At 38.1% G+C, this 23,209-nt stretch overlaps 1 protein-coding gene across 1 annotated transcript in view; it reads left to right on the top strand.

Annotated features, from left to right (window-relative positions):
* Nucleotides 1-22,590, top strand: part of CATSPERB (cation channel sperm associated auxiliary subunit beta) — an 81,604-nt gene extending 59,014 nt beyond the window's left edge. Inside the window, exons 14-21 of the mRNA XM_034643053.1 lie at nt 5,189-5,328; nt 7,147-7,344; nt 8,289-8,399; nt 12,209-12,319; nt 13,599-13,734; nt 15,807-15,907; nt 16,594-16,668; nt 22,270-22,590. Of these exons, the coding sequence (XP_034498944.1) occupies nt 5,189-5,328; nt 7,147-7,344; nt 8,289-8,399; nt 12,209-12,319; nt 13,599-13,734; nt 15,807-15,907; nt 16,594-16,668; nt 22,270-22,473 (1,076 nt within the window). The 3' untranslated portion in view covers nt 22,474-22,590. The remainder of the gene's footprint in view (nt 1-5,188; nt 5,329-7,146; nt 7,345-8,288; nt 8,400-12,208; nt 12,320-13,598; nt 13,735-15,806; nt 15,908-16,593; nt 16,669-22,269) is intronic.
* Nucleotides 22,591-23,209: the final 619 nt, after the last annotated feature.

Below are 23,209 nucleotides of genomic sequence, written 5' to 3'. Positions count from 1 at the left end.
CCCCATGAGACTCAAAGTACAAAAAAAGGATCTCCTGTAAAAACCCCAGACTCCAAGACTGTGTATCCCCTAGAGACAACACATCAGTTGTAGAAATCCCAAGCTGAGAAGTAATTGTAACACATGGGCCGCAGCTTAGGCAAGCATAAAACCCTGGGTAGGAATATTTCCATAATCCAGGGAACATAGACTTCCATGGAAAAACCGATCTCCATTGAACATGAATCAAGGAAAACATTTTAAAACTACATAACAAAATGACCTAACATAAGAGAACTTGATCTTTATTTTCATTTTATTTATTTATTTATTTACTTACCTACTTACTTATAAAGTAGGCTCCATACTCAGCATGGAGCCCAAAGCAGGGCTTGAACTCATGAACCTGAAATCAAGACCTGAGACCAAGAGTCGGCTGCTTAAATGACTGAGTCATCCAGGCACCCCAAGAACTCAATCATTAATCTCCAAGGACTTGAAATAATAGAAAAATCAGAAAGACACTATAAACCAAGTATATGTAAAACTCTTGAAGAGGCAAAAGAAGACATATGAATCATAATGAAAGGACAAACCACAATTTTTTTTTATTTTTAAAGATTTTATTTATTTATTTGAGAGAGAGAGAGAGAGCACAAGAGGAGGGAGGGTCAGAGGAAGAAGCAGACTCCCTGCTAAGCAGGGACCCCACTATGGGACTCGATCCTGGGGCTCCAGGATCATGACCTGAGCCAAAGGCAGTTGCTTAACCAACTGAGACACCTAGGTGCCCAAAACACAATTTTTTAAAAAGGTTCATTTGAAAAACAGAACCAAATACAATTTATACAAATGAAAATTATCAAAAAAAAATTGGGGGACATCTTTCTGTTTCAATAAATATTGTGGACCTAAATATTGTAAACAAAACAAAACAAAACAACCTTCCTCTTGAAACTCTTAAAATTTTCTCATTGATTATATGACTAATTGTCCATATTTCCTTCAAGTAATTTTGGAATTTTAATTTTATAGTTTTAACTTTCTGTCTAAATCTTTAATTTATGTAGATTTCGCTTTGGTATATTGTAGGTGGTTAGCTAGTTGTTCCAATATCACTTCTTGAATACTGTGACCTTTCTTAACTGGCTTCAGAATACAGTAAACAATTTACCTATCATCTTGACCATTCTGGATTTTTAAAATTCTGTTCCTTTGTTATCTCTTCATATTCTGGTGCAAGTCCTACAGTGTTCTAAATATTTCAGCTTTAAAATATATCAAATTCAGGGGCGCCTGGGTGGCACAGCGGTTAAGCGTCTGCCTTCGGCTCAGGGCGTGATCCCGGCGTTGTGGGATCGAGCCCCACATCAGGCTCCTCCGCTATGAGCCTGCTTCTTCCTCTCCCACTCCCCCTGCTTGTGTTCCCTCTCTCACTGGCTGTCTCTATCTCTGTCGAATAAAGAAATTTAAAAAAAAAAATCTTTAAAAATATATCAAATTCATTGTTGAATGGTACAGTTTTACTCATTCAGCCTGATGGAAGCAAATAGTCATCAGTGTATGAACTCAGTTGCCTCTTTGTGAAGCAAAGCCTGCATGCTACTTGAAGTGTGGGTGCCTAGACCAACCACATCAGCAGCACCTGGCTGCTTGTTAGAAGTGCAGAATCTTCTGTGGTTCCACACAAATTTTAGGGATGTTTTTTCTATTTCTTCGAAAAACCCTATTGGAATATTGGTATGGATTGCATTGAGTCTGTAGGTACAAACATTTTAACAATATTCTTGCAATTTATGAACACGGGTTATCTTTCCATTTATTTGTGTCTTCTTCGATTTCTTTCACTAATGTCTCATAGTTTTCAGTGTACAGGTTTTTTAGGTCCTTGGTTAAATTTATTCCTACGTATTTTATTCTTTTCAATGCTATTGTAAATGAGATTGTTAATTTCTCTTTTGGATGGTTCATTGTTAGTATACAGAAACACAGCTGATTTTTGTATTTTGATTCCATATCCTGCAACTTCAGTTATCTCTATATAAGATCCTGTTATCTGCAAACAGAGACAATTTTACTTCTTCCTTTCTGATTTGGCTGCCTTTTATTTCTTTTTCTTGCCTAATTGTTCTGGGTAGGACTTCCAGTACCATGTTGAACAGAAGTAGCAAGAGTAAGCATCCTTGTCTTATTCCTGATCTTAGAGGCAAAGTTTTAAGCTTTGAGTATGATAAGTATGATGGCATATGAGTACGAAGTTAGCCATGGTCTTGTCATATATGACCTTTATTGTGTTGAGATCCATTCCCTCTACACCAAATTTATCAAGAGTTTTTATCATGGATGGATGTTGAATGTTGTTGAATGCTTTTTCTACATCTATTGCGATGATCAATGATTTGTACCCTTCATTATGTTAATGTCATATATCACATTAAAAATCCTGAATAGCTAAAGCAGTCTTTAGGAAGAACAAAACTGGGGGCATCACACTCCTTGATTTCAAACTCTATTACAACACTATATGAATCCAAACATTACGGTACTGGCATAAAAACCATACACGTAGCCCAATGGAGTAAAATAGAGAGCCCAGAAATAAACCCACACATATATGATTAATTAATCTTTGACAAGGAAGCCAAGAACACACAGTGGGAAAAAGATAGTGTCTTCAATAAACGATGTTGGGAAAACTGGATAATCACAGGCAAGAGAATGAAACTGAACGCTTATCTTACACCTCTCACAGAAATTAATGAAATGGATTAAAGGCTTAAATGTAGGACCTAAAACCGTAAAACTCCTAGTAGAAAACAAAGGAGGAATGATCCTTGACTTTGGTCTTGGCACTGACTTTTCTGGATATGACACAAAAATCAAAGGCAGCAAAAACAGAAGTAAATGAGTGGGACTACATCAAACTGAAAAGCTTCTGCACAGCAAAGGAAACCAGCAAAATGAAAAGACAGCCTATGGAGTGGGAGAAAATATTTGCAAACCATATACCAGATAAGGGGTTAATATCTAAAAGGTATAACGAACTCATGCAACTCAATAGCAAAAACCAAACAAACCCCCACAAATAATGCAATTAAAAAATGGGCAAAGAACCTGAATAGGCATTTTTCAAAGAAGACATATGAATGGCCAACAAATACAGCAAAAAGTGTTCAACATCACAAATCATTAGGAAAATGCAAATCAAAACCACAGTGAGGTATCACCTCAAACCTGTTAGAATGACAGGTATCAAAAAGATAAGAGATGACAAGCGTTGGTGAGGTTGTGGACAAAAAGGGAGCCCTCATACCCCATTGGTGGAAATGTAAACTGGTGCAGCCACTGTGGAAAACAGTATGCAAGTTCCTTAAGAAATTAAAAATAGAACTACCATATGATCCAGCAATCCCACTTCTGGGTATATACCTGGGGGAAACAAAATCAGTTTCTCAGAGATATCTGCAATCCCATGTCTATTGCAGGTTATAATAGGCAAGATACAGAAACAACCTAAGTGTCGGTTGATGCAAGAATGGATAAAGAAAACATGGTGTGTGTGTGTGTGTGCATGTGCGTGTGTGTGTGTGTGTGAGAGAGAGAGATTACTATTAAGCCATAAAAAGAAGAAAATTCTGCCATTTGCAGCAACAGGGATGAACGTGGAGGATATACTAAGTGAAATAAGCCACACAGAGATAAATAAGAACTGTATTACCTCACTCAGATGTGGAATCTAATTTTTAAAATTCTAACTCACAGAAATAGAGAGCAGAATAAATGCTGGTTGCCAGGGGTTAGGGAGTGGGAAAAAAAATGGGACAGATGTCAGTCAGTGGATACAAACTTCTTGTTGTAAAACGAGTAAGTTCTGGGGATGTAACATATGCCATGGGGCATATAGTTAATAATACTGTACCGGAGGCGCCTGGGTGGCTCAGTCAGTTAAGCATCCGACTCTTGATTTTGTCTCAGGTCATGATCTCAGGGTCGTGAGATTGACACCTGCTTCAGGCTCTGTGCTGGGTGTGGAGCCTGCTTAAGATTCTCTCTCTCCCTTCCCTGCCCCCACACTCTCTCCAAAAAAAAATTAATTAATAATATAATAATACCGTATTGTATACTTGAAATTTGCTAAGAGAGTAGATCTTATATGTTCTCACTACACACACAAAGTAACTACGAGGTGGTGGATGTGTTAATTGTGATCATTTCACAGTGTGTGTGTGTATATATACATATACNACCGTATTGTATACTTGAAATTTGCTAAGAGAGTAGATCTTATATGTTCTCACTACACACACAAAGTAACTATGAGGTGGTGGATGTGTTAATTGTGATCATTTCACAGTGTGTGTGTGTGTGTGTATATACATACACATATATATATATATATATATGAAATCATCACATTATATACTTTATATACAATTCTCTTCATCAGTTATGCCTCAGTACAGCTGAGGAGGAGGACGTACAGCCTTAGCCCCCTCTGCGGACCCTGGTAAATCAGAATCTGCATTTTAACAAAAATACCTAGCGACAGTTGAGGAAGCACTAGCCAGCTCGCTTTGGGTTAAGGGAAACGGCTGCAGATGAGACTTCGGGCAAATCATTTCCTACTTCTCAACCCTGATTTACTGATTAGTAAAGATGGCAGATAGACTACATGGTCTGTCAAATCTCTTCTTCTAGTAAATTTCTCAGTATGGAGGGATGGCCAGCAGGTGGCCTGCAGACAGAAGCTGGCCTGATGACAGTTCATGTTACCTGCCTCGTTTTGTCTTGCCAACAGTGGGCTGATAACTCTTGAAATTGAGCGTGCATCCTTTAGTTTCTTCACTGAGCCATTCAGCTCAGTGCGACCGGTACTGTCCAAGTGACCTCTCCATGCGTTTGAGACCTTGGCTGAAGAATGAGAAATGGAGAGGAGCAATACTTCTGTGAGAAAATATTTGTGAAGTTAAATTTTTCTAAGAGCCATCAAAGATAACTCTATATAAATGCTTAACTGTATTTGTAGCCATTATGAAGCCTTCATAATAGATTCTGTAGGTGTTCTAGAATCCTGATGAGCTAGCTAGTCATTATGAAATTGTTGACAATTTTCATGATTTAATTTTTTTTCTTTTCTGGTTTCCAGATTTTTCTTTAGTACAATCGAGACACAATGATTTAATTTTAACCTTTAGCCTTGTTTCCATAGGTGTTCAAACACTCGAAATACCACTACTGAAAGTCATTGTTGGAAACGCAAATCTGTTGGAAGTTAAAGCTGAAGGCTCTTTTGATGATACCGATAGTTATGTAATGAAAATTTCTGCAGCGAGCAAAGCTTTACGTCAAGTAAGATTTTTCTTTAATTACAAGGAAGTCTACTAATTATGGAAAACAGAATATAAACTAAAAGAAAGAAGGGAAAATTACACATAATCCTACCTCTCAAGAATGACTAAACACTTTTAACATTTGGGGAATTACAAAAAGGCAGTATAGCATTACAAGGGATGTCTGGGTGGCTCAGTCAAGCATTGCCTTCAGCTCAGGTCATGATCCCGGGGTTCTGGGATCGAGTCCAGCATTGGGCTCCCTCTCCCTCTACCTGCCTCTCCCCCCACTTGTTTCCTCTCTCTCTCTCTCTCTGACAAATAAATAAAATTTTAGCATTACAGAACAGAGGCTCAACGAGCAAGGTTTGGACAAGACTTCCTGGTATAGATCTCACTTCTGGTGCTGCCTGGGAATTTACCATGGCTAATTTTAGTCATCTACAAAATGAATATGATAATGACAAGACACACCTCACAGGGTAGTTTTTGAGAATGCTGAGAATTCAATGTGATCATTCAAGCAGTGCATCTAAATGTCTGGCACGTGGAAAATGCTCAATCACTATGAACTGACAGCATTTTTTTTCTTTTTTCCCTAGAACTGGGAAAGCATTGTATACACACTTGAAACATGTTGCCCCTTCCACTTAACTATGATTTAATCCTTTTGAGTCACTAAATATTTTTCTACATATTCCAAAATTGTCTTTATCATGAAGACTTTCATTCATAGACCAAAGTAGAATTTCCATGTACTTAGTTCTCAAACGATAGTCAAGACTTTGCTACTTTTGTTTTATCATCCTCCCCCCACCTTTTGGTTTTGTTTTATAGTCTGAGATATTTTAGAATGAAAGCAAACGTCGTGTCATTTCCCTCCTTGTGTGATTCAATATATATCTCTAAAAAATATGTGCATTATCTCTCATATAACCATGATCATGCCATTGTTGTTCCTAAAACTTAATTTCCTCGGTATCCTACAAAACCTAGTCCATAATCAAATTTCTCCAATTTTCTCAAAAATATTTTTACAGTTGTTTTGTTTGAATTGGGAGCCAAACAAGATTCTCATAGTATGTGATTATTTTTTCTTTAAGGGTCTTAGGTACTAGTCCATTTTCTTCATTTGCCATTGAATTGTAGAAATCAGATCAGTTGTGGTATAGAATGTCCAACATTTTGGATTCTTATGTTTGCTTCCTTCCTGCATAGATTCTGGTTCAATGTATTTTGGTAAAAAAATTCTTAAAACGTATCATTTTTAATGGCTATAGAGTATGGGGATAGAGGTACCGGAGTCCACAACATCACCACAGTTATTAGTATTTCTACGTTAAAAAAAATTTATTGATTTGTTTTGAGAGAGACAGAGAGCATGTGTGAAGGGAGGGCCAGAGGGAGATGGAGGGGGACAAGCAGACTCCCCAGTGAGTGCAGAGTCTGATGCAGGACTTAATCCCCCTTCCTCTGCGCTGTTTCTTATATTCCTCATCTGAGCGAAACTATGTGGTAATTGTCTTTTTCTGATTGACTTGTTTCCCTCAGCATAATACCTTCCAGTTCCATCCATGTCAATGTAAATGGTAAGATTTCATCCTTTCTAATGGCTGAGGAATATTCCATTGTATATATATTCCACATCTTCTTTATCCATTCATCTGTCAGTGAACATCTGGGCTCTTCCCCATAGTTTGGCTACTGTGGACATTGCTGCTATCAATATTGGGGTGCAGGTGCCCCTTCGGATCACTACACCCATAACCAGCAAGGAAGTTGAAGTGGTAATTTAACAGTCACTTTCAATAACCTTCGTTTCTTTGCATGTTCTCAGGGTTCGACCTCATTGGCATTAGTTATCTGGGGAGCATCTACGGAGTGCTTTGTCACAACAGTCGTGCCAACGTTGAAAAACAGCTGCAGTTATCTCAAATCTATGCATCACATTCCTAGTGAGCTTATCCCACTGGAAGACTGGATTAGCGGCGTTCACAAAGACAGTCAGGGTTTCAATATGATCAAAACTTTGCCGGTAAGAAACCTAAGCAGATTGTTTTAAGGCTACCCTTGATTTATTACTTTTGTGTGATTGGCTGGCCATCCAGTCTTAGCATTTCTTTCCTGGAGGCACAGAACACTCCAGTTATTGTTCAATCTTCCTGTCCTCTTGAGGATGTGACAATTATTTATTTCTAAAATGCCAACACTTCCTGAAATAATGACCTTTCCTGGTAACTCAGTCTCACCATTTAAAAAATTATGTTATGCTATGTCNACGCCCTGAGCCGAAGGCAGATGCTTAACCGCTGTGCCACCCAGGCGCCCCAACAATTATTTATTTCTAAAATGCCAACACTTCCTGAAATAATGACCTTTCCTGGTAACTCAGTCTCACCATTTTTAAAAAAACTATGTTATGCTATATTAGTGGTATAACCTTGGGGCTTCTGTGCTATATACAGTTAATCTGCCATTATGTTGACCTGTCCTGGTTCCATCTTACTGGTTCCATTTTGATGTAGTTCCAGTTTTAATTTCTGCCTTGTCAGAATTTGTGACACTTTAAAAAGCATGCATTATTATTCTTTGCTGATGAACTTATTATTTATGATTTTCTCTGTGACAAAAAAAGGCAACTGACCAAACTTGAAGATTTATTTACTAAATACATCACTCAGACTTTTTATAAGGTATTGAAACTTTCTTGCATTTACTTTATGGTAGCTATTTTACATACTAAAAATGTTTTTCACTTATTTACAAGTTCTAAACAATTATATTGCCATGGGCTAAGGTTGTTGAACTCCCAGAAAAATAAGATGTAGGGAGTGCAGGGAGAATAGAAATTTACTCTCGTGCCTGGAACTAAAAATGAAATGTTTGCTTTGAATGCTTTTCTGAAAAATCAAGATTTTTAAGTTAAAGACTTAGTAAATAATCATGAATTACATGTTTTCTTTACTTAATCACTTACAGATAAACTACAGGCCTCCATCTAATATGGGAATTGCTATTCCACTCACAGACAATTTTTACCATGCAGATCCCAGCAAACCTATACCAAGAAACCTATTTCCTAAGTCAAAGGTAAATAATTTTTGAACATACAAACCAGTTCTTATTTGAATTCAAGAAACCATTCAGTGAAATCACAGATGGACCTAGCTGCAGGGATTAAATGAAAAAACAGAAATTACCTAAACTGACTGAAAATGAAATAGAAAATCTCAATAACTCTAAGACAAGTAGAGAGATTGAGTCAGTCAGTAATCAAAAACCTCCCAACAAAAAAAAAGATCAAACGGCTTCATTAGTGAATTCCACCAAGCATTAAAGAAAATTTAACACCAATAGTTCTCACACTTTTCCAAAAATATAAGAGAAGGAAACACTTCCTGATTCTAAGAGCCCATCATCACCCTGATACGAAAGCCAGATAAAGACATTGCAAGAAAATTACGAACCAATATCCTTTATGAATATAGAGACCTAAAACCCACAACAATACTACCAAACCAAATTCAACAGCATGGTAGAACGATCATATACCGTGACCAAGTGAGATTTGTCCCAGGAACACAAAGGTGGCTTAACATAAGAAATCAGTCACTATAATACACCGCTATTAGTAGAACAAAGGGGAAATACACATGATCATCTCAACTGATGCAGAAAATGCTTTTGACAAAATCCAGTGACCTTTTATGATAAAAGCACTCAACAAACTAGAAATAAAGGGTAACTTCCTCAATCTCATAAAGGGTATCTGTGAAATACCCACTGCTAACATCATACTTAATGTGGAAGATTAAAATCTTTGCCCTTAAGATCAAGAACAAGGCAAGGCTCATGCCTCTTCTATTCAGTATTGGACTGCTTGTTCTAGCCAGGGCAATTAGGCAAGAAAAAGAAGTAAAAAGCATCCAGGTTAGAAAGGAGGAAATAAAATGATCTCTATTCACAGATGACATGAGATATATATATGTTATAATTATATATAATATGTATATGTATATTAATAATATATATAATTTTAAAGAACCCACAAAAACAAAGAAAAAACTTAGAGTTTAAAAAAGAATTGCAGGATACAAGATCAATACACACAAAAAAATTGTATTTCTGTATACTAAAATGAACAAAAGTGAAATTAAGAAAATAATTCCATTTACATCACAAATAATAAAGTATTTAGGAATAAATATAGCCAAGAAAATACAGAACTTGGACACTGAAAGCTGCAAAACATAGTTGAAGAAGTTAAAGGGGAGTTAAACGTGGGAAAGATCTCACGTTTGTGTTTGGAAGACTTAATATTCTTACAGTGGCAATACTCCCCAAACTGATTTACAGACTAAATGCATTCCCTATTAAAATTCCAAATGCCTTTTTTGCATGAATGTAAAAGCTGATTTTAAAATTCATAAGGAATTTCAAGAGACTCTGAACAGCCAAAACAATCTTGAAAAAAGAAAACAAAGTTGAAGAACCCACACTTCCCAATTTCAAAATTTACTATAAAACCATAGTAATCAAAACAGTGTGATGATGGCATAAGGACAGACATATATATCCATGGAATAGAACTGAGAAATCAGAAATAAACCCATACATCTGTGGTCAATTGAGTTTCGACATGTGTGCCAAGGCCACTCAAAGGAGAGAGAATAGGTTTTTTAATAAACGGTGCCATGACAACTGAATGAATACCTACATTCAATAGGTTGAATTTGGACACCTATCTTGCGCCATATGCAAAAATTAACTTAAAATGGATTGAAAACCTAAATGTAACTATAAAACCATAGTAATCAAAACAGTGTGATGATGGCATAAGGACAGACATATATATCCATGGAATAGAACTGAGAAATCAGAAATAAACCCATACATCTGTGGTCAATTGAGTTTCGACATGTGTGCCAAGGCCACTCAAAGGAGAGAGAATAGGTTTTTTAATAAACGGTGCCATGACAACTGAATGAATACCTACATTCAATAGGTTGAATTTGGACACCTATCTTGCGCCATATGCAAAAATTAACTTAAAATGGATTGAAAATAAATGTAAGAGCTAAAACACAAAAATCTTATAAGGAAGTACAAGGGTGTACCTTTGTCTCTTTGGATGAGGTCATGATTTGTGAAATATGACCCTAAAGCACAAGCAACGACAGAGAAATAAATAAATCGAACTTCATCAAAATTAGAAACTTCTGTGTGTGGATGAAAGGTCACTGTCAAGAAAGTGAAAACACACTCACTGAATGGGAGAGAGTATTTGCAATTCATATATCTGATAAGGATCTAGTATCCAGACTATCTCCAGATCTCTTCCAACTCCACAACAAAGAGACAAACCAGCCAGTCAGAAATACATGAAGTCTCTGAATAGACAGTCCTCCGAAGAAGATATACGGACGGCCAACAATCCCATGAACAATGCTCAATGTCGTCAGTCCTCATGTGAATGTAGACCAAAATCACAATGAGATACCACTTCACACCCATTAGGATGCCTATAATACTATTTTTAATGGAAAATGACAAATGTTGGTGAGGATGTGGAGACATTGGAACCCTCATACATTGCTGAGGGGAATATGAAATAGTGTAGCTATTTCAGAATGTTGTGGTGAACATTTTGGCAGGCTTTCAGAAAGTTAAACATATAGAATTCCTCTACAGCCCAGCAATTTTATTCCTAGATATACATCCAAAAAAAATCGGAAATGTATGTTCAAACGGAAAATTTATACCAGCGTTATTCATAATAGCCAAAGAGGGGAAACAACCAAATATCCATGAACTGACAAATGGATAAACAAAATAGGCAATATCCACACAATGGAATATTACTCAGTCATAAAAAGGAATGAAGTATTGCCATATGCCGCAGCATGGGTGAACCTCAAAAACAATATTTGAACAAAAGAAAACAGGCACAAAAGGCCACATATTGTATATTTCCACTTACATAAGATGTCTGGAATAGGAAAATTCATAGAGATAGAAAAACAGAATGAATAGATGGGCTGGGGGAAGGGGGAAATGAAGAGTAACTATTTTTTTTTAAGATTTTATTTTTAAGTAATCTCTACACCCAACATGGGGCTTTAAACTCAATCCTGAGATCAAAAGTTGCATGTTCCACTGACTGAGCCAAACAGGAGACCCAGTGGGGAATAACTATTAATAGGTATAGGGTTTCCATTTAGGGTGATGAAAGTGTTCTGGAATTAGTGGTGATGATTGAACAACATTGCAAATGTACTAAAACTCACCAAATTGTACACACGAAAACGGTTAAAATGGTGAATTTTGTCTCAATAAAAAGAAGAAAAAAAGAAGCTGGGGGGGGCGGATGATCATCCTAAAAAAAAAGGAAAAGGAAGAATAACATTTAAAAAAATAGAGTTGATTACCGAAATCAAAAACCAATCTCTAGCAAGAGTGATCAAATAAAAAATGAATGACAAATGGACAGTTATAATGGAGATTTTAAATGGCATCACTGAACGCCACAAAGAAAGGCAAGTGTGAAACAGTGGGCTTGGAGAGGGTTGCATAGAGCCCACAGCCCCATAGCATCACATCTGCTCTGTCTAGGTCTCTGCCTTCATGCCTGCGATGTGCTGCATTCAGAGTAACACAGGCTTTGCAGGTCCCATGCATGTTAATCATCAACCAGGCAAGCAGCGGATGCTTGAGTTCAAATTACCAAGTGAGGAAACAAAATTCAGAAATACTGTACTGTTAGTCCATTATTAATGGACTTTTTCCTGCCCTTAACCTCTCAGGGATTTTATTCATTTGGGAAACAAATAGTGAGCATTTACTCAATTTGCAGATGTCCTGCCACAAGAAAAGCAAGTCAACGTATGTTCTATTTGCAGAGATCTGGGAAATTCAAACAGTGCGCTAACATGTCTACTCGGGAGGAGTGTAATTGCACAAATGATCAGAAGTTTTCACATGCTGTTGCATTCTCAGATTGCAGAGAAAAGGTAAGGTAATTTTTAATTGCCTGAAGACAAAGTACTTTCATATTAATATAAGATTTTAAAGTGTGCATTTTGATTAAACATGGAAGTTAAGACGTGGAAATAATGTCTTATTATGACATAGAAATAAACAGGACACAGAGCTAGGAAGATCTGGATTTAAATGTCCCTAAACGAGGTAATGAACCACCTCTGCAAAATAGAAAACCTGCACCACACTGTCCATTTCACGGGGTTCTTACAACGATGCACACACGTGTGTCCGTATGAAAACAGTTTGTAACCTGTCATACACTACACTAGATTACGATGGATATTGATTCGTTCAGAAATTATTGAGTATCTAATGCGTACCAGTACTGGGAATATAGAAGTTGAAGTCCTTGTAATCAAGGAGTTCAGTTTGGTAGTAGTGACAAAATAGAAGTCAGCATAGCATGTTGGTTAAGAGAATGGGTTCTGTGTCAAATATTTTATTCTGTTAGTCTCAAAGCATTCAAAGGTGTGTTGGATGGATATTGGTGTTTGCCTAACCTAAGTTAAATGTGCACTTAATATAACTTTCAAGGGGATCTATTTCAAGGCCTTGTAAGACTATATAATAGCATTATCTATCTATATATATATAGCCTTTATATAAAGATAAAATCACTTAATACCATATCAAGCATAGTGTTAGCAGTGAATTATGAGGGAGGTTACATATACCCCTTGCAACTCTCCTTTCACTGAATTACAATAATATTTCTTGAGCAGGTACTATCTATTAAACACTGCTCTAAGCATTCTCCATGCTTTGTCTCATTTAATTTGAGGCACAGACAAGCCAGGTAATTTGCCAAAGATCGCATCATTAATACATGAGAGAGCTAGATTTGAACTCTGACACCAGAGCCTGAGCTTCAAGAATGTGGCTGAAAGATCATGGCTGGCCGGGAGAGGGGTGGAAGGGAGGTGGGCAAGATCCAATTCATGCAGTGCCCTATGAAATATGAATTAGCCAAAAAAGTTTGAATACCATCATAGCAAATTCCTGAAAAGGGCCAAAAGAAAGTTACAAATTTAGTTACCGCAATGTTTGTGTATTACTTTTGGAGTTCACGTTCATTCTACTGTAAGATAGATTGTTTTTCATGTGCTGAGAAAGTGGGAACCCTAAGAGGCACATGTCATTTAGAATGGCCAAACTCTTGGGGAAATGTATCTATTCACTCTTTATGAGGAAATGAAATTAGTCTTGAATTTTCCAAATTGACATTCATCCTTGGAATTTGAATTTTAGGTTCCTCGTTTTAAGTTTCCAGTTACACAATATCCAGTTTCTTTGGGAATTTACAGTGAGAATGGACATACCCCAGTGGAAACTCCATATCTGGTTACCATGACTGAAGTGAATAGGAGGGAAAACTGGAAACTACGTAGGGTTTGCTTTCTTCTACAGTTATTTTGTCTTATAATTAATGTTGTTATTACCTAGGTAAGTGGCTTATAAAACCTGTTTACAGAAGGAGTGACCAAGAGTTGGACGCCTAACTGACTGAGCCACCCAGGCGCCCCTCTTTGGAGAAGAATTTAAATCAACTGGCACGTTGCTATTCTCTCTCCTCCTCTTGTCTCCCACGTATTTCATTATTACTTTCAGTGCCCTGGATTCCATGGCATAAAAGCATTTTGAAGAATTTGAACCATAAAACATTTGAAAGCCATTTTGTAGATGAGTAGCCAAAATGATTGAATTTGTGTTACATGTTGGTCTAGTTGTCTCTTTGAACTGCTTTTGCAATATTACAGGGAAGTTCTAAAAGGTATGGCCAGATAGCCTATAGAACCTGTCTTCTAGGAGCACCAGGCTGGCTCAGTCTGAAGAACATGCGACTCTTGATCTTAGGGTCATGAGTTCAAGCTTCACACTGGGTATAGAGATTACTTAAATAAATAAAACTTTAAGGAAAAAAAAAAAAGAATCTATCTTCTAATTATACAAGCAAAGTTTCTTCAAAATTCTATGGTAAAATAATTTAAAAGATGCAGAAGGTTTTTTTTTTTCAAATAAGAAAAATGAGGGGCACCTGGCTGGCTCAGTCAGTAGAGCATGTGACTCTTGATCTTGGGGTTATAAGTTTGAACCCCACATTGGGTGTAGATATTACTTAAAAATAAAATCTTTGGGGCACCCAGGTAGCTCAGTCGGTTAAGCATCTGACTCTTGATCTTGGCTCAGGTCTTGATCTCAGGGTAGTGAGCTCAAGCCCCATGTTGGGCTCCATGCTGAACATGTAGCCTATTAAAAAAATTAATAATAATAATAAAATAAAATCTTTTTAAAAAATGAAAAATGCAATTTACCACAATTCAATTTTACCTTGAATATACAACTTTTTCCTGCATATTTTATGTTTATAAATACTTTGAGGTAATCGCCCAATCAGTAGGTAGACAGATAAATACATAGATACAATTGAATGAAATTTTGATCAGCCATTGATCTGTTACCAATTATCCAGACATTGGGTATTTAATGAGTTTTACTCTGCCTGGTATATGCATTCTAGAGATGAAAATCTAGCAAAGAAAACTACTAAATATTTTGTTTTAACTAACATCCCCATTTTCTGTGGTGTGCTGGAGACTAATGTGGAGCACTGATTGTTAAATATTCAAACATTTTGTGTACCAGGTGTTAAGCCATTAGTAGCTTGAAATTAGCCATGGTGAGACTATTTACACCATGGAAATTGGGAATGCTACCATCAGAGCTTCTTCCGCCTTAGCTCTCCTGTACCATTATACCACTGCAATTGCTAACCCCTACATTATAAATCTGATTTTAGAAAGAATTGTAAGGAAAGGAAGAATACCTGATCACATATTTTAGAAAAGATTTAAATGATCCTATTGTGAAAGTTTTCTGCCACCTTATTGAAAATTATTAGCAACCTCTAAGGGTGAATTATCTCCTTGCCAAAGATACAAACTATGTGCAGGTTAAGACTGGTCATGAGCATAGGGCTGGAAGGAAAGGTCAGCCTGAATAAGGTGGTCAGAGGTCTTGTCCTTTTTTTTTTTTTTTTAGAGAGTACATGTGCCCGAGTGCATGAGCAGGAGCGGAGGAAGGGCGGAGGGAGTGAGAGAATGTTCAGCAGGCTCCCTGCCTCCTGCCTAGCTTGGAGGCCAACATGAGGCTCCATCTCACAATCCTGAGATCATGACCTGAGCTGAAATCAAGAGTCAGACTCTTCGGACTGAGCCATACAAGCGCCCCAGAGGCCTTGTCCTTCCTGACAGTGTCCTTGAGTAGCTGCAATGTTAGCTACAAGGTCTAATTTTCCCTAAATATATTTTGTATGTAGTCAAGTCAAACCAAAAGTCTGGGATAACTTAGCCATGTCGCAGAGTGAGATCCTTCATTGTACCTTAATTATGTAGCAAATTTAATGCAAAATGTGAAAATAACATAAGTGTGCTTAAAATCTACTTCATGTTCTTTTAGAGCACAGTGTACCAGAAAATGTAAAAAAGTTGAAAAATTACTTAGAATCACATCTTAATGCTCCAGTGTATAATCCTTTAGGCCTCAACTTAAGTATAAAGGTGAGTTGACAGCACTTTTGTTTATCCTGTTTTGAGTTGAAAGAAAACATATATGTCTAAACTAAGATTGGTTTAAGTTTTAAAGTATAAATATCCGTCAATTGTAGAAATTGCATCTTTAAAGTATATGGAGGATGTTTATTTTCCTCCCTTTCTCTTGATATTATTATTTCTAAAGGTATCTGAAAGTTGAATTTAACATTAACTTACTATTCTTTGAGCTGATAGGCAAAACTAATGACTATTTTTCAAGGTGGAGGAAAAAAGGTATTTCTAAAATTTAGGAAATAAAATGGGTTTGGTATCCTTCATCTAGATGTACACAGGTATGTCTTCTGGTTCCAACTGTCCGTAAGAACACATGAAGTTGATATAATCTAGGTAGTTACTTATAAAAGCCAATAAAAATGAGGGGACACATCGAAACCATGAGTGTGAGGATTAGCCCAAATTACTTGTCAAGGCCATGTTAGTTTTTATGTTTATGTTTCCTCACTCTAAAAAGAAGTTTCAGCTATTATCCTCCTTCCTTCATTTTTATTTTGATACATGAAGTAGATGCCCAAGAGCCTTAGGAAGGGGATTGGAATTTTCTGTGCAACATTTATAGGGCAAGTGCCTGTGTATTTTAACTTAAAGAACATGTGTGCCCACGCTGCTAATGACTGGGTGTGTTTTTTCCACAGGGCTCTGAGCTTTTTCACTTCAGAGTGTCCGTGGTTCCGGGGGTCACTTTTTGTAACTTAGTTGAAGAATTTCAGGTATAGTAAATGCACAAGGTACTGATGGGCGATGGCTGGGGAAGTAATATGACAAGTGTCAGTGCAAGAGACAGGAAAGAGAAAAATGGCATAATATGTGTGATGGACAAGGCCTGGAGACGGGATCCTGGAAATGGGAGTGACATTGTCAGTAATGATGAAAGTAGAGTGTATGACACGTAGCAGGACCCATCAATAGTGGGAAAATTTTAATAAGTGCCTGGATTTGTTTTTGTTCTCTCTCCATCTTCCATTTTTAACTCAGTTTTCAGACTTCTGCCACCTTTCCTCTCACCCCACGCCCCCAAAGAAACATATGTCTATAACATTTTAGTTTCCATTACAATCTTCCTGATTATCTTCATTTTAACGGTAGAGTCTTAATACGCCAAAAGCTATCAAGATCTGAAAGATTTGGGAACCAAAATAGTCTCCCCAAATTACACCATGGTGTGCAAAAATTCAATTATGCTTCTTCATATAATAACATTTGCTACCTGTGGGGGAGGTGGGGTGAGAAGGAATGGGGATTTGATTAAATGGATTAATGACTCATTCATTATAATACTGTTATCACATTATCAAAAACTAGATCCCTGTCTCTCCCCCTCCCTTCTTTCCTTCCTGTTTCCTTCTCCCCCTCCTCCCTCTTTCCCCACCTCTCTCCTTTTTCTGTCCTGACCCTGTCTTAAGGCCAGCCCCAGTAATGGATCCACACTGCTGTAAATGTGTGTTAACTAAACAGAATGTAAAAAAAAGTAAAAGATAAGACAAAATAAAATTGGTGAAAATACAATCATTCAAAAAAACAAAAACAAAGATGCATAGCCAAGGTTTCAAAGTAAGCCTGCAGTATAAACACCACTTAACTTCTAGACTAACCCCTGAGTGACACAGGAACCAGAAAGACACAAGAGCATAGCCAAAGTTTTCAAACTGAACTGACGCTGGAGCCACCACAGAGTGTAAAGCATAACTTGATCTGAACTCAACCAGTGTGGCCAACTGCTGAAACAAACAAAAACCCCAACATTTTCCAGAGAATTTTTAATTTTTTAAATTAGTTTTAAAATTTAATTAATTAATTAATATTTAAAAGATTTTATTTATTTATTTGAGAGAAAGTGAGAGAGAGGGTACAAGCAGGGAGAAGGAGCAGAGGCAGAGGGAGAAGCAGGCCCCCTGCTGAGCAGGGAGCCTGACATGGGGCTCAATCCCAGGACCCTGGGATCATGACCTGAACTGAAGGCAGACGCTTAACTGACTGAGCCCCCCAGGCACCCTTCCAGAGAATTTTTAATAGGACTCAGAGTCTCACAATAGAAACATCTTAAATGTCCAGGATAAATCCAAAATTACTCAGTATGCCAATAACTAAGAAACTAGAATCAGTTCTCAAAAGAAAAGACAATTAGCAGTTGATGGTGAATGAACCGATCAGACAGATGTTTTAAACCAGCCGTGCTAACCAGGCTCTGTGAGGTAAAGGTAAGCACTTTTGAAATGACTGAAAAGGAAAAGGAAGAAATTCTCAGCAGAGAAATGAAAGCCATAAAAAAGAACCAAATGGAAATTTTAGAACTGAAAAATACAATATTTAAAATTTAAAAATCACTGGATAGACTTGCTAGCAGAACAAATATGCAGAGAAAAAAAATCAGTGAATTTCAAAACAAATCAGTAGAAATCCGCTCTGAAGAAAAGACTTTAAGAAGAATGGCCTCAGAGATCTATGTGATAGTATCAAAAGTCTGACCTTTATGTCCCCAGAGTCCATGAAGGACAGGAAAAAGGGATTGATGCAGGAAAAAGAAGGAGGAAGAGGGGGAGGAGGAGGAGAAGGAAGAGGAATGTGAGGAGAGGGAGGTGAGGTGGGAGGAGTCAGAGATGGGGGAGGGGAAGAGAAAGGGAGAGGGGAAGGAGAAGGGGGAGAAGAGGAGGAAATAATAAAGGCTGAAAATGTCCCAAATTTGGTGAAGACATAAATTTACATATTTAAGATGCTTAGTGAATCCAGAGCAAGATATAGAGATCCTGCCTAAACATATCATAGTCAAACTACTGAAAATCAAAGATAAAGAAAAAAATCTTGAAAGCAGCCAAAACAACGGCAATAACAAAGCCATGTAAGTAAACAATATTTTGAACGACTGCTAATTTTTCCTCAGAAACCATGGAAGCTAGAAGAAAGTTGCCCAACATCTTTAATGTACCAGGAACAGGGGGTTGGGTGGGGAGGAAGGACGGCCAATCCAGAATTCTGTATCCAGTGAAAACATCCTTCAGGAATGAAGAAGAAATAAAAACATTCTTAGATGAAGGAACACCAAGATAATCCACTGTTGGCGGAACTTCTCTTTTTAAAAAAATGCATAAAGAGTTCTTCAGGCTGAAAAGAAGTGTCAACAGAAGGAAACAAAGCTTCAGGAATGAAGGAGGAACCAAAAAATGAATAAAAGAAAGATAGGAAGGGATTGTACAGTTAACAAAGGAAGAGAATCATTAAGAAACAGGAGAAAAGGGTATAAGTTTCTTGGGACTGTTGACACCTGCTTTTGAAAGTATCCTGAAACAATGGGGATTTTTGCGGAACTTAAAGGACATTATTGGGATAATTGACAAAATTTGAATAGCATCTGTAGATTAGAGAACAACATTGTCTCAGTGTTACTGCCTTGCTTTTGGTAATTATACCATGGCTATTTGAGATCTTTGTGTTTAAGAAATACAAACTGAGGGGCGCCTGGGTGTCACAGCGGTTAAGTCTGCCTTCAGCTCAGGGCGTGATCCCGGGCGTTCTGGGATCGAGCCCCACATCAGGCTCCTCCGCTATGAGCCTGCTTCTTCCTCTCCCACTCCCCCTGCTTGTGTTCCCTCTCTCACTGGCTGTCTCTATCTCTGTCGAATAAATAAAAATAAAATCATTAAAAAAAAAAGAAAGAAATACAAACTGAAGTATTTTGGCAGTAAAGAGACATTGTGTCTAGAACATACTCTTCTATGATTCTGGGGTCTAACCTTTTTTTAGACATGGTGTGGAATATTTGGATAGTCAAAGAAGACTGGAGGGGAAACATTTGAAGAGAAACTGTTTTCAAAAACTTTGGAGGTGGTGGTTTAGCTGGCGAATACAGAATTCAGAGGTGATGATATGGGTTTCTACTCTTTAATGGATGGCTTAACTGAACNTTTGGATAGTCAAAGAAGACTGGAGGGGAAACATTTGAAGAGAAACTGTTTTCAAAAACTTTGGAGGTGGTGGTTTAGCTGGCGAATACAGAATTCAGAGGTGATGATATGGGTTTCTACTCTTTAATGGATGGCTTAACTGAACAGTGAAATGTTTCTAGTGTCTGGTAAGGTGACTGAATTTTTATTTTACGTCAAAAATGGGTAAGGAAGGCATTCTGAGTGGAGGGAACAGCTGCAGCAGAGACACCGGTAAGAGAAGGCATAAAGCTTAGTTCTGGAATGGCTTATATCCATTTGGCTGGAATGCAAGGTTCTGTATAAGAAAGTGGGTAGGTTAGGGTCAAACTGTGGGAGACCCTAAAGGTCATAATGAGAAACTTAGAATGTTCCTGTCAGCAGGAAGAAGCTATTAAACATTTTTGACAAAAGGTGTTCAGGAATGGACACGTGGACTATAGCAGCCCAGTCAGAGTGAATCGCAGGATTTTTGCTCCAAATGCTGGGACATGAATTTCTCTTTCTTGATAGCGAACAGCTTGTAGCCCCAGGAGCTGCTGTCAGCCATGAGGGCTGTGGGGACAAAGAGGGGCGATACTCAACACTGAGGAAGCAGAACAGAAAGATGCAAATAAAACCCAAATAGACTATGATTACAATGAATTGTTTCCTCTGGCCCTTTCTAACTTCAGCATAGAAAAGAAAATTCATTTCTGCAATTACACGTAGCATACAATTGTCTCTCTCATTGGCCACAAACAGATTAGATCTTTCTTAACAAAGCTAATTATCCAAATTCTTCTGATGGTCTAACTTAAAAGGAAGATTTTTGTTTTCTTGTAGTACCACCCCAAAGACCACAAGTGAAATATCACATCCCATATCTAATATCTTCTATCAAATTCCCAATAATTCCAGTACCATTGGGTACACACCATTGGCTCTAAAGTACAACAGGAGATGGCTAAGCCAGCTGATTCATTGCCATGAGAATACTTAACTGTGCAGAAGGGAAAGGATGGCTTCTCACTGCTTTCCACACCACTTGGCCAGGACCACCTTTTCAATTCTGCTGCTTATAACACCCCACTTCCCGTTACCAGTTCAGTATGGTCCAAATTTTTCGCTGCAAATAAAGCAACCTCACTTAAAAAAAAATAAAAAAGTGTTTTATAGACAGACGGGTGTCTTACAAAGACGAATCTGGCAATGTTACTATGTCAACATGGATTGACGGCACGGAGAGGAGGCTCAGTGGTTTGTTTATACAAAGTGAAGTAATAAAGCTCACAGTAGCAGTATTGAACATGGAATGGAAAGAATGAATCTGAGAGAAATTCTGAAAGAATCGATGGCATACAACAGCTGTTTCTAAGAAAAGGCATACCTCCTTTGGTCGCTGGGAGGGTGGTGGTACATTTAACTTGAGCTATAACCTAAAGCAACTTACTGACCCTTTAGCATTTTCCCATATTCACCACTGTCCTAGTTCCAGTCATCTCTACTTTCTTCTACCTAAAAATATGAGCTAGCTTCCTACTTCACAGAGAAAACCTAAGTCACCTGGCTCGAACTACCTCTCTGTATGCCCCCACTTCTGTGCCTCTTTGTCAACAGTCCTGTCTCTCTTCTCGGAACTTGTTTTTACTAGTTATCCGTTCAGGTGTAGGAAGCATTTTGAATATACAGAAGTCTCCCTAAGTTAGCATAGAGAGGATTTTCTAAAAAGATGACAGCGTGAAAGAGCACACGCTTGTTCCCTCTCCCTGGAATGCCCATTCTTCTCCTTGCCTTCTTCTTCTTTTTTTTTTTTTTAAGATTTTATTTATTCATTTGACAGAGAGAGAGACAGCCAACGAGAGAGGGAACACGAGCAGGGGGAGTGGGAGAGGAAGAAGCAGGCTCCTAGCAGAGGAGCCTGACGTGGGGCTCGATCCCAGAATGCTGGGATCACGCCCTGAGCCAAAGGCAGACGCTTAAGGACTGAGCCACCCAGGCGCCCCACTTCTCCTTGCCTTCAGTGAACCCACTCACTCTTCAAGATCCTGAGCTCAGGAAGCGCATTCCCCAGTCACGCTGGCAGTCAGGCATCTCCTAACTGTGCTCCCGGCACTCTGTCCTTCCTCTCTAATTGAATACAGAGCACTTTCCTGCCGTGCAGGTATCCTGCCGACCTCTGCGGTTAAAGACCTACGACAATAGAATTTGTATTCTGTATTGTGTGCCAACTGGTACTTGCCAGATTGTCCAGAGACTGTTTCTAGGCTTTGTGGATGCTGAATGCCTGTATGTATCTGAGCCGAAGTTTGCTAAATTGATTAATAGTGTCTCCACTGTTATGGAAGTCATATGAAGTTCAGCGTCTTAAATGACTGGATTCAGAAAGCTAAGACTGTGCTTTTTCTGTTGCAGATTTATGTGGACGAAGCGCCATTGCCATTTCCGGGACACACACTGATAGCTGTTGCCACGGCTGTAGTGCTGGGGGGATTGATTTTTACAGCATTTATGTTTCAAATACGTAACATCCACCCAAGTGATATATGCCAAAAATTTATGACAAGAAACAAAGTGAACTTGTCAAATTTCAGTATCAATCAGATGCCTCATAGATGACAATCTGAATACTGAACCAATGATAATCACAATTTCCCCTTCATGTGCTGGTTTTACGAGACAATTCCTAGACAAATATATTTAAATGTTAAAAAAAATAACCAAGATAAAAGTACTTCAGGGTCACCATTTATAACTCAAATTGCTATTTGTCACATGTGTTTACCGTTCTATTTTCTTATTTTGAATACGTGGATAATTTCTTCTGTTAACGCTTACATAGGAGATCTTCCTTGAGGTTTTTACGCAACTATAAAATGATAAGCATCTCTGTATGGAGTGGGTTTTCTGTATTTTTTAGCTTTTATTGACTGGAGCCCATTCTGTGGGATCAGGACACCCGAGGCTTGCTCTGTTCGAGAAAGAGCGTGAATGGAACGCGATCCTGCCGGGGAAAGGCGGGTGTGGGGGTGTGCTGGAAGAGCATCGTGGGAATTAAAGAGAAAGCCATTTGGGTTTCTTGAAGCAACTTCAAAACCAGATAGTAGTACCTAAACAGAGGGAACTGTGAGCTCCATTATGGGGGTGTTGGAAGAGCACTGGGCAAGGTATAAGTTTACAAACCTACATACAAGCACGTGGAATTCCAAAAGAGGTACCTCTGTGTGCTCTCCGGGAGCACCCATTCCCCAATAGTCAGGAGAGGGCAATACATTCCGAGCTCAGAGCTACACTCTCTTGGAAAAGCTCCGGAGGGACAGCACACTGCTTTGACCACATAAAGGGAAACTAAGCC

The sequence above is a fragment of the Ailuropoda melanoleuca genome, chromosome 14, assembly GCF_002007445.2.
Source record: "Ailuropoda melanoleuca isolate Jingjing chromosome 14, ASM200744v2, whole genome shotgun sequence".
In the NCBI taxonomy this organism is placed as follows: domain Eukaryota; kingdom Metazoa; phylum Chordata; class Mammalia; order Carnivora; family Ursidae; genus Ailuropoda; species Ailuropoda melanoleuca.
Note: the sequence above shows the minus strand (reverse complement) of the source record. Positions and strands in the feature narration are given on the sequence as shown.